At 36.5% G+C, this 12219-nt stretch overlaps 1 protein-coding gene across 1 annotated transcript in view; it reads right to left on the bottom strand.

Annotated features, from left to right (window-relative positions):
* Positions 1 to 12219, bottom strand: part of DIAPH3 (diaphanous related formin 3) — a 242523-nt gene that overhangs the window by 212836 nt on the left and 17468 nt on the right. The window contains 2 exon segments of the mRNA XM_050709286.1: positions 3443 to 3547; positions 9505 to 9678. Coding sequence (XP_050565243.1) covers positions 3443 to 3547; positions 9505 to 9678 — 279 coding nt within the window.

Genomic DNA, 12219 nt, shown 5'->3' with positions numbered 1-12219 from the left:
ACAGCTATATTTAAAGAAGAAGGAAGAAGTAACTGGAGAAAATCTTGAAGCCAAATGTAGAAGATCTCAAAAAAAAAATCATACGGTTAAGAACTGAGTAACAGACTTGGTAAAACATGAAAGGTAAAAGCAATTACACCATAAGTTGCACAAAACACTACAAATTAACTGCCTAAGGGGTATCAGTGACAAGGGTTGCTGTCTGATTATTCAACAGCTTGTATACAGAGCACATCCTGTTACAATACATGCCCAACCATTTTAAGAATAGACAGTGTATATCCCTGAGGCACAGTCTGTGGAATTTCAGATACAGCTGTGATATAAGGGGGAAATTTAAGTCACATGTGTGGTGTAATGGTGGGTCAGGGCTATGCTTGTGTGCATATGCAGCACATACCTGGATCTCCCCAGCTAGTCTCTGGGAAGATGAGATAACGGACTGACTACAGACAAGATGGCCAACCGCACTCCTAGCAGCCATCACAACAAAGTATTTGACTAAATGTTGCAGGAGCTCTCCAGGTGGGAATTTCAAAAAGTTCCAGAAATTCTCCTGGCAGCTCCTGCTGTGCATAGACTAATTGATAGGCACTGCTTGTATGCCTAAGCATATGGATTAACATCCTGGGTGGTGAATCTGTCATTTCCAGTGACATCCCCCAGCAGTTCTTGCTGTAAAATTGACCAAGTTGGACATAGCTAAGACATTTATAAATAGGCAGTAAAATTGCTTTCTTTCGATGCAGAAATGGTCATATAGGACAGTCATATGGACAGGTCATAAAGTTAAGATAATTAGAAGATGTTTTGGAAGTAATTTGGAAGTAAGAACTACACATGAGGAGGTCACAGGGAAAAAAAGGCCCAGCCAGACTAAAAAAATTTACTGGAATGACAATTCAGGGAGTCTCATCTGACCTATCCAAAGACATCATCCCAAGCAATGGAGACTCTCATCAGCACCTGGCAATCCCGTTTCAGATTCACTACTCCACCTGAACACTACCCTCTGCAAAAGATGCCAGTAACCCTGCAAAAGTGTGTGCACAACATATCCACAGTACCAAGCACCACTTATCATTCATAGTTATACCACACAGCTCTGCAACATAATAAGAATATGATACATCTGCCGCTGCTCAAGTAAAATGAGAACTGTAGTTGGTATCAATTGTGAAACTGATTATATTAGCTATATTTCTGCATGGGAAAAGCTGCTTAAGTTCAAAATGCTCGAGTTAACTGAGAAACAGGAAATATCTTGAGGCATCAGTGCCTCTAGAAATTTAATTGCTCAACTGAAGAACAACTGGTCTGTGAGCAGATGCAGTATGAAGTCAGCATTAATTAATTCAGTTACAACATTACAAGGGAGTAAGCTGCACAACAAAAATGAAATCTTGTGAAGAAAACTCACTTTAAAAACCCAGTCTGTGTGTGTTTAACATACAGAGCAGCCAAACTTAAGGCAGGTTAACATTATGCTGCTTTTATTTCCACTTGAGTATTAACACCATAACATGGAAATTGTTTTTTAAACTTTTCTGGGATGGAACATCTTTTCATGTGTTTATATAGCACTTTAAAATGTGACACCGTCTCTGACCTCAGATAATCATAGTACATACAAACAACTACAAAAACACTGAAAATACACTGGGGACTACAATCTCAACAACAGACAGAACCACACCACATTTGGTAGATGAGAACACACAGCCTGTAAACACAACTGTTGTCCCCTCTTTTGACTGCTTCCTGATAAATAAGACATGACACCATAGCAAACAGAAATTTTATTCAAGACTTTCAAGCCCTGATGGTTTAAGCAGTGTGATATATATCTCTCAGGTGATAATGTTTTTAAAGGAAGAAATAAGGCTTCATCTAAACACAGTACTTTACAAGAAAACAAAAATGTACTGGCAGAATACTCTGAAGTACTTGTGCAGAATTATTCCAAGCATGCAATTTATATTATTGTTCAAATTTTCAGTAAGTACTACTAGTACCTCATACAATGAGGTCATTCATTGTTAACAATTCTTCTCCAGGAGCCTCTTAAAATGTTATACAGACTGATGAACACAGCATGCTTACAGACATACAGAAGCATACAGTCAGCTAACCGTTTAAGAAGTTTCTAAGCAAAGTGGAGTCAACTGAATGAGCACTGGACTATGCATGTCAATAGAACTCTGGTTATTTACAAGTAACTTTCTGAGTCCTGAAGTGATGGATTCATTTTAGACATCTCATGCACAAGTGGAGGTAGCTCACAGTTTTCTATACGTAAATAAGCACCTGAGCATAGCCTTGCGTAACCCAGCATAATCTCTACATACATCAGCAACAGACCCAGGTTTTGAGAATACTGGAAAAAGAGTTCTTCACTTCTGAGAAAGCCTGATGCTGAAGTCAATGATGTTCTTAATGTTAACAGTCTTTGTAATAACGACTGCTTTAAATGAAACCTGGTAAGAGCTCTGTAGAGGGGTTGTAAATAAGTATTTTTGTCCCAACATAAGATAGCTTGGCATCTATCTCCTTAAAGTTTAAGAAATATGAACTACCAAAGGATATTACTATGGTGTTACTCATAGGAAGAGAGACGTGAGATAGGATTAGTTATGCATAATATTCAGGAGTCTATTCAGCACTTCAGCTCTTCTGAAAAAGTTTGACACCTCTTTCGTCAAGTCAAGGTACACTGAAAGTTTGCAAAGTGCCAAGGGCATGCAGCGCATTATTCTTTCCAGACAGAGAAGGCACCTGGAGAGTACAATACTGCTGAGGACTGAAAGAGAACACTGGAAACAAAGAGTTCACAAGGGGGGTGGGTGGGAATATGGGAGTTTCCCATCGCAGCAGCTCCAGCACTAAGCTGAATTCACTTGAAGCACTACTGTATCAAACAGCTATATCTGTGCCTCACAAAAACACCTCCTCCCACTTACTGGGTGGCTGAATTATTATGTTACTATCTAAACCTACTATTATGTTACTTTTTAGACCAAACAATTTAACTCTTAGAATGAGTGTGGAGTCTTGGGGTATCAAGAACATATAAACTTGGCATGTTGTTTTGGGCTGAGAAACACCAAGAGTGTTGTAAGACTGGCCTAAGTTTCCTGATTTCCCATGAAACATCTAAAAAAGAAAAATAGGCTAACCTTCATAATCTTCTGGTACAAAGGAATTTTTATGCTACAGAAGGACTGGTGTCTCATCTTAAAAAAATCTCCAGACAGCTTGGTCCTACACTAGTTATCTTTCATTGCAGCTTGCAAAATTACAAGATAATACCCTTTAAAAATGTTTTTGTCTGAGGAACAAGTTAGTCGGAAGAAAGTAATACGCACACATAGGTTTTTCTCTCCCATAGTAAATAATGTAAACACTAAGTCATGTTTAATGTACTTGGGCAAAATTTACTTACAGACTTTGAAGCAGTGCTAAGATACTGCATCACCATTTCTTTTTTGGTATTAAAATCCTTTTCTCTCAACGGCACTTTCTTGTCTTCATTTAAATTCATATCTTCCTAGAATGGGAGGGAAAAAAAAAAAAGAAACTTTAAATGGCACCAAACAATACAGTTGTTTAACCATAAAAGACTGCTTTTAAAAAAGAAAGACACAGAAATATGAACTTGAGCAACTGAAAGTCATTACAAAAACAACTAAGTTAGATGTTATTAAAGCCATCAAAAAGTTTATCTATCTTCCCCAGCAGCTCAGACTAAAAAAAAGAAAAAAGGCAACTGTGCCAGGATAAAAAAGTGCATCACAACCATTACCACCATAACCTCTTCTTCAAAATCACTTACAATTTCATACACACTGAACTACCGAAAGAAGTCATTTAACACTTGCTAAAAATGTACTTAAACCTGTCTCTTTAAAAAGATCTTTCTAAAGACATATCAATTCTATATTTTTTTTCCCCTCAGTTCCCAAATACGTAATGCTGGGCAATGGAATCTGCTTTGCCCTTAAAGTAGTTCACAGAATAATATTCACCTTTTAAATACGTGAGGACCAAATTCTTGATGATTTGATCACAAAAAAAACATCAAAACCACTGTCACATTTCATGCCAGCATAAACCCCCCAGGGCCAAAAAGCGCAGAAGCAGAACCATATTGAAAGCCACTGAGCAGCTCTTCGGTGACATGACTGATGCAGGGAATTGTAGTGTTGTAGCCTAGGAATGCTCTGATCATTGTAATCAGTTCTACATTTGTGAGATCGGACATTTCCTATCAAGCTGAAGGTAAAAAGGGCATTTAGAAACAATTTATACGCGCACACACGTACGTGCACATACAGCATTATTATGGTCAACCAAGCTTAGCAAGAATTACTGCAGTTACTTTCAGCTGAGACTCATGAGACAAAACCCCACCATCTTTGGCAGGAACAGTGCTACAAAAACAGTGGGCAACATCTCGATATCAAAGTTCATCTCACCTAGTCAGAAATCTACGACAAAAAGCAATCAAATTCATTACCTCAGAATTTTAGGAAAGCAAGCTAAAGACCAACATAAAAACCACCGAAAGTTATGTTTCCTTGTCTTTTCCCAGTTTTCATATTGAATAGGATAGAATCAAATGTTTCTAGAAAGATTTAGAGGTTTGTATAAATCTGAGCTGTGAGAAGATACTGCAGAAAATGCTGGACCCTGTAAGCTGAACGTCTTCAAAGTACAATCAAGGCAATTTCATGTGCATTCTCTCTTTTTTTTTCCTCCACAAATATTACCACTTCCTTTCCTGAAGGACTAGAAAAAAGTTCCTCACTTCAGTATAATATGCATTTAAAAAATATCTTTGCTTTTACCTGTAGTGCCAAATAAGCACAGGATGCATGTTGTAAAACGTTCTTTCACTCAAAAAAATTATAATAGTACAGTCTTTTGCCTCCTTAGCAACTAGTTTACATATTAGTGCTGCTTCCTACATCTGAAAATTAATGCAAAAATCTTAGCCTAAACAAGCTGCAAGAAAGGCCACACGTACTTTCATCTTTCCTCACGGCTTTTCTGTTTTCCAAAATACTGTATCTCCTTGATCAAAAAATCATAGAGAAACTATTTGCTTACACCCTGATCAAAATTCCAGCAGTACAAAAGGACACACACTCCTGAATATTATTTCTTCACATCGATAGTCACATCTTCTCTGCATAGTTAGTTATGAAACTCTCACCAATTCATCTTTTTTTTTTTTTCTTCTTGTTAATATCTTTCCTATCCATTTCACGTGGTATAAGAACTCCCTTGAGGGTAACTCAAATGTTCTTAAATCATTTATTTTCTTATTTACCTGGATCTGGAAGAAACAGCTAAGCACTGTGTTTGTCCTCCTGACAAACACAATCCATGAAAGAATGTGACAACTGCCTAATGTAGTACCTATGTACTGAATGTTGCCTCTTAGTAAACCAAATGGTGGAGGCATTAGCCTGAAAAGGAATACTGCATTTTCTAGTTTTTCTTGGATCAAAGTAAAACAATAAACCAGTATGATTTACTTAATGATGGGAAAGTTGGAGTTATCCAAAACCTCTGCACTGATATTCAAGTATTCAAAAAAATAAAAAAAATAAAAATAATCAGGCTTAAGTATGCGTATATTAAAAATATCGCTGGGATAACATTTGAGACTCATATGTGTTGGGACAAAAAGTAGAAAAAAAGTTTTATGTATACAACATTTGGAAAGAAAAGAGGATAGTTATTTAAAGTTACTTGTCTGTACTAAAGCTTTCAAAAGTCACTGCAGCTCTTTTTTTTTTTTTTAGGACAAAAAAGTGCACATAATCAACCACAGAAACTAGTGTCTTCAGTACGTTAAAATCAAAGTCAACTTCTTCAGTAATCACCTGCTCAAAGGAAAAGCATGTGAATTCCTATGTTAAAATTCCTGTCTTAAATGGTAATTTGGAAACCTAAATTTTAAGCTTTTAGCAGTTAATTACATAACTAGCCAGGACTTTTACAATTCATCAGTGAGTTCAGACATTAATATATGGTTTTAGATATAAAGCTTTGGGGACTTCTAAAAGGCATTTAAAATAAGAACAGACAAGGAAGATGCTCCTACTTTACAGGCTTTGAAAGAATTTTTGTTTATGAAAAAATATTTAAAGAAATGATACATTTAAATTCTCATCAACTGCACGAAAATATTCATGCCTTATCTACAATACCTCCTTAGCTTAAAAATTATGAAAAAAAATCAAGTTGGATTGCCAAAAACGCAATGATGTTAGTGTTCTCTCTAGCCTTTCCCTTGTTATCATGGACAGCTATTTCTCATTTCATGTAATGTTACAATTTAATTCTTTACCTTCTATTAAAATGCAGAACAACATATTTATGGCAACTCTCATTACCAGGCAACATATCCATTATGATATGCACATGACAGGCCGTACTCTAAACAACTAAAATCAAGTCCATCATGGCATTAACAGATTTTATTTATTGGAACTTGCAGAAAAAAAAAACTCTTTGGAATTCTGTGCCTCAAGATTCCTTTCCACAGACATACAATTGTATAAGAATACTGGCCTCAAAAGATAATATATTTTACATATATGTTTAATAAGGTTAGCTGGATTTTATTTAATACTTAAATTGCATTTTTAAAGCTCATATAAATAGAAATGTAAGAACACTGAAAACAAAGTATTCAGTTTTAAGTTTCGCAAAAATAAATGGCTAGATCTTTTTCGACATTTTCTAAGACTTATCACATCTTCAGTACCTTGCCTGCAATATGCCAAAGGTTTTCTTTCATAATAAAATCGAAATCCACATATATACTACGTAAAGGAGAAGGGAAAAGAAGAAAAGCTTTTTGCATTTGCCTGTAGCTACTGCAAAGTTCATTTTTCTGTTTAAAGTAGTCTAGCATTTCTTTCAGACTTGCTCTTTTTAAGTTTTCTGAAAAATAACTCCTGAAGGTATTAAACAAACAAGAGAAAACAACAGGCTTGTTTTTCTTGCAGAAAATATCCAATGTCTAATCACATTAGAAAAAAAAAGAAGGCAGGGAAAGTAAGAAACCTAACAGTACTAAACATATTCCATAATCCTACAATCCTAATGTAACGGAGAGTTTATTTACAGGAAATATTCTGCCCATATGTGCAGTAAGAAGTCATTTCTTGTTTTTGTTTTTAACGAAGGAAATATCACTAAAGCAATTGAATTAGAAGTATAAAATTGGTTAGAAGTATAAAATGGCACAAAGGGCATGTCAGATGTGACTTAATTTTCAAAAAGTATTTCAACTCCATTCTTTTATTTCCTTTTAAATCATTTAAAGTTATTCTATGGGTGAGTGACACTTTGAAAAATAAGAGTCAGTCATTTCACATGGTTATCTTCCTCATTGCACTAACCAGAAATGAAAGGAGCTAAACAGTTAATGACTAGATTCAATGCTGTGTTTGTATAAACTTTTCCGTAATTTCATCATCAAAATTTGAGCTCTTTCATAATTTCAGCCATCAAAACTTCACTGGATGCCTGTGCATAACCTTTTGAGAAAACGAAGCACTGTGCATCCATGAAAACTGAAAAGGTAAAGTAATTCATTCCATGAAACGCCAGAATTTAGAAGCTGCTCCCTTCAGTACTGACCAATTGACTACTTTTATTCTGGGCAAAAGTACCTCTAAAAGGCAGATTACAACATTCAAAAAAAAAAAAGTTAATTTGATCAAAACTGCAAACCAGAAGCTATAATATGTAATTAGCTACATAATCCACTGTGACCAAACTAGCTTTATCCCAGTCCATTCAAATGTGGATAATCTGAAGAATTCCATCTGTATTACGTGTTACGGCTAATACAATACCAATAGCTTCCTTGATACACTACTTCAAATACTTTGTTACTTAAACAAACAAGGTAGGCATTCAAATCATTCAGGATCTTATACTTTAACATACTAAAACACAGATTTGGCAAAGAAGTTATAAAACAGGTATAATTTGCTTCACGATCCATGGTGAACTACTTCTCTTTACCTACATATGCAACAGTGGCTTTCCTAGGATTTTTCCTAGGATTATGTTTTTTTTTTATTTAGGTTTCCATTTTTCATGGCATAGTCCCAACATCACACACTATCCTACACTGGAATCTCCGCAGGATGGTGGAGAAATACAGCCAAAGCTTGCATAGCAGAGGACTGTGCAAGAAGACATACTTTGAGTGCAACTGTACAAAAAAAGTTTCCATTTTTTAACATTTGAGCAACTACCATTCATAGTAGAATTTGTTAACAGAATCAAAATAGTTAGACACAGAGGTATACCAAGAAAAACAAACCATGTATGAGCAACAAATAGAAAGTCAAGAAGCTGGTAACACAGTGAATCAATCCTCCTCTTTGTCAGCATAACCACGAAAATCCTGAATCCTACTTCTACAAATATAAGAACAGAATACAACCTCCAATTGCATCAAAATCTCCCTCAGTAATTAGATAGGCAACAGTAACCAACCACTAGACTTAACTCACACAAAATCAATGGAGAACAGAAATGCCACACACACAGAGTAAAAAGGTATATAAAAAAAAAGTAGTCACTGATCTCTCAATCATAACTCTCCACAGTAGTACAAATACATCTTCAAAACTAAACATTGCTGAGTACTAGGAATTATAACCTCCATAAAGGCACTTCTCTCTCAGCACATTTAATTTACTCCACATCCCAGTCCCTGGTAGCTGCTTTGTGCTTCACAGGGGACAATTACTTATTATTACTTGAGGCACAGAAAGAAAGAATCTAGGAATCACTCTCCTTGTTAACATCCTCTTGTGCTCTTCAGAATTAACTCTTCTCTCTCAAGGCCATTCTATGTTTACTTTTCAATTGCCAAAATGCCATCATCATCAATGTCAAAAAAAAATTTTTAAGATGAAAAAAATCAACCTATTGAGGTGGTACCAATGCCACATGGTCTTTCTGGCAAATGACAGCCACTCTTTTGTAGCAAAGCAATGATAGCATCTAAAGAAGGAAGTAAACTGACTGTGTGCGCTTTGTACAGCAGACAAACACTGCTTTAGAAGCACGAACGCTAAGTCTTTTTTGTGTAAAAAGTGGCATAGAACATTAGATCAGAACAAAACCGTGTCATGACATTCAAAGGTATAAAGCCTCTATGTTTCAAGTCATCTTAAAAGCAAGTAGGATTCCACTTTTCTTGTTCCTCCTCAAAACCTGTTGCATAATCTCACTTCTAATAATCAGAAACCTCTAGTTTCCACTTTAAGTATTTGTAGGGCAAAAATTTTGTCAAAATAATTCACAGGTTTTATCCTCCTCAGAAACACTCTAGAAAACATGTAATTACAACTAACAACAATAATAATAATTCAGGTAAAGATCAAAACGCATGCAGGAAAAGAAGGCTTCCATCCATCAGCCACATTATTCTTTAAGTGAAGAAAGTTACTACAATACACTTACCATCATTTTTTCAAACAGTGCTATGATTTCTCTTTCTGACAGGGGTTTTGGAACAAAATCCTCCACATCAGTAGTTGTGGATGACCAATCTGTAGAGTGGGACTGCTTCATATGTGGCAGAGGAGGTCTTTCCTTTTTGCTTCCTGGAATTCTTATACTGGCAAATCTATCCAACTGAAAACAGAAAGGATATAATATATTACACAATGTTCCCATTCTGGGTAGTCCTAGTGGGTATTCTTGGAATCTTAACATTCTTATTTTTCTAACTTACCTATTATTTAACTGTGTTACTTTAAAGGGGTTTCCTACCTATAATGGTCAGTTGTCTTAGCGCTTCAGTTAATAGAAAAGAATATGGAGAAACCATGCAGGACATGAGAATTTTATGGAAAAAGTTTTGAGGAAAATGCTATCTACAACACCAGCACAAGATTTATGAAGAGTTCTTCATAACCATTACACATAGAATAGGAAAAAGTAGGCTTATTTACCAAAGCATGGTTTTAAAATGCTTTTCCTTAGTCTGAAATGGCAGTACTTCTGACATTGCAATAAAATATACAGATATGCAATGAAATTACTTTTGATTAAAAGACAAGTTTGTATGACTAAGACACTGTTCTCTTCCTTCTTTATTTGAACTACATTATCCTAAACTTAGCACTTTTGTGTGTTACAATTATTTAAAAATTAGTTGAGGAGAAGAATAAAAACTTTCAGCTCCTTTGTTAAAGCTCTGTAGGATACACTCACAGTCTGATAAATAATCCTTAGCCTTTATCACCAACATGAGACAATCACTCTGACTTCACTTTGTTTTTTGTTTTTTCCTGGTTTGGTATTTAACTACTTTTCAGTAAAGACTTAACTAACTGGAATTTTAAAACATTTTCAGTGTTAGAGACTGTATATTTTAATGTACAGGCAGAGCCCAACAGAACACAAAAGCAGCTGACACTCAATTAAATGTGCTAAATCTTAATCATCTTTGTAGCAGCCTTTTGAACAGATGTGAACAGCAACATTAAACTTCTCAACACAAAAGAAAGTTACAGTAGCATTTGATGCATAAAATTTTGGACAAGATTTTAACCATATTGATAGCCTTACATCTTTGAAATGCTATGCAAAAAAACATTCTAAGGCTTCAATACACATTGAAGATGAATATCATGACATACCATTTAATAAGAACAAAGTAACCACAGTAAATGACAAGTAAAGTCTGTGGAGTTAAGATCACAGAGAACAAAGAAAATTAGAGGCAAAAACTGTGTACAAGTGGTACCACTCTAGTCAACACAGAGCAGGAATTGACTATGCATGAAGAGAGGTTTAGAGGGGAAAAAAAAATAAGATTTTAATTCTTCCTGTTCAAAATTGAAAGGGAACGTTTTTGGAACATAGAAATAGATTGCAAGCCACTCATACAGATGGTTGTAGAACATGCAAAAGCAGAAAATAAATATAGCATAAACATAAAAGAACTCAGCATGGAAGATAGGGCCCTTCAGTGTCACATCAAACCAGCAGGCAGCGTGGAAAGCACACTCTAAAGGAATAATTACACAGGCAAGACCCAGGAAGAAAGAGAACGCAACAAAAGCAAAAGGGAGAGGAACATCATTGGAAGCAAAGTATAGAGTTGTCAGTGACAAAAGCCATCTTACATCTTGATCAAACAGCAATTTCCCTTCCTGTCTTTAAAAAAAAAAAAAAAAAAAGTCTACGGCAAACAAAGGGGGAAGAAGCTAGATTGCAAACTGCAATGACTAGATCGGAATCTTAAAAACACACCATATTATAAGGGATCTGACACAGCCCGCATGACTTCACCCAGGGCAAACTGTGCCTGACCAATCTTGTGGCCTGGTACTCCAATGCAGTGACCACATCAGTCAACAAGGGAAGACCAACCGATGTCATCTGCCTGGACTTCCGTAAAGCCACAATCCCACATGGCACCCATATCTCCAAATTGGAAAGAGATGGATTTGAAGAGTGGACTATCTGGTGGATAAGGAATTGGCTGGATGTCCGCAGGCAGAGAGTGGTGATTGATGGTTCTATATCCAGGTAGAGGCTGTTGACGAGTGGTGTCCCTCAGGGGTCTGTCTCAGGACTGGTGCTGTTTACTGTCTTTATCAATGATGTAGACAGTGGGATTGAGTACACCCTCAGCAAGTTTGCAGATAACACCAAGCTGGGTGGTACAGTCAATACAACAGAAGGAAGGAAAACCATCCAAAGGGACCTGGACAACCTAGATAGGTGGACCCACCTGAACTTAATGAGGTTCAACAAGTTCAAGCGCCAGGTCCTGCACCTGGGTCAGGGCAATCCCAGACAGGAGTACAGGCTGGGAGAAGAACACATTGAGAGCAGCCCTGCAGAGAAGGACTTGGGGGTTCTGGTAGAAAAAAAACTTGACATGAGCCAGCAGCATGTGCTTGCAGCCCAGAAAGCCAGCTGCATCAACAGAGTGGCCAGCAGGTCAAGGGAGGGGACTGTCTCTCTGTCCTCCCTGGGGAGGCCCCACCTGGAGCAGGACTCCAGGATGCCATGAGAGGCAGTACACCTGCTCCAAAAAAAAGTGTGTTAGCCAATAGCTTCTCCGTGCCCATTTGCTATCTAGGGTACAACCTAAGAAACAAACCATTACATTTGAAGATTCTTAGTACTCAGATTTGAGGCAGAGGTACAGGAAAGACA

Source organism: Cygnus atratus, chromosome 1, assembly GCF_013377495.2.
Source record: "Cygnus atratus isolate AKBS03 ecotype Queensland, Australia chromosome 1, CAtr_DNAZoo_HiC_assembly, whole genome shotgun sequence".
NCBI classification, from domain to species: domain Eukaryota; kingdom Metazoa; phylum Chordata; class Aves; order Anseriformes; family Anatidae; genus Cygnus; species Cygnus atratus.
Note: the sequence above shows the minus strand (reverse complement) of the source record. Positions and strands in the feature narration are given on the sequence as shown.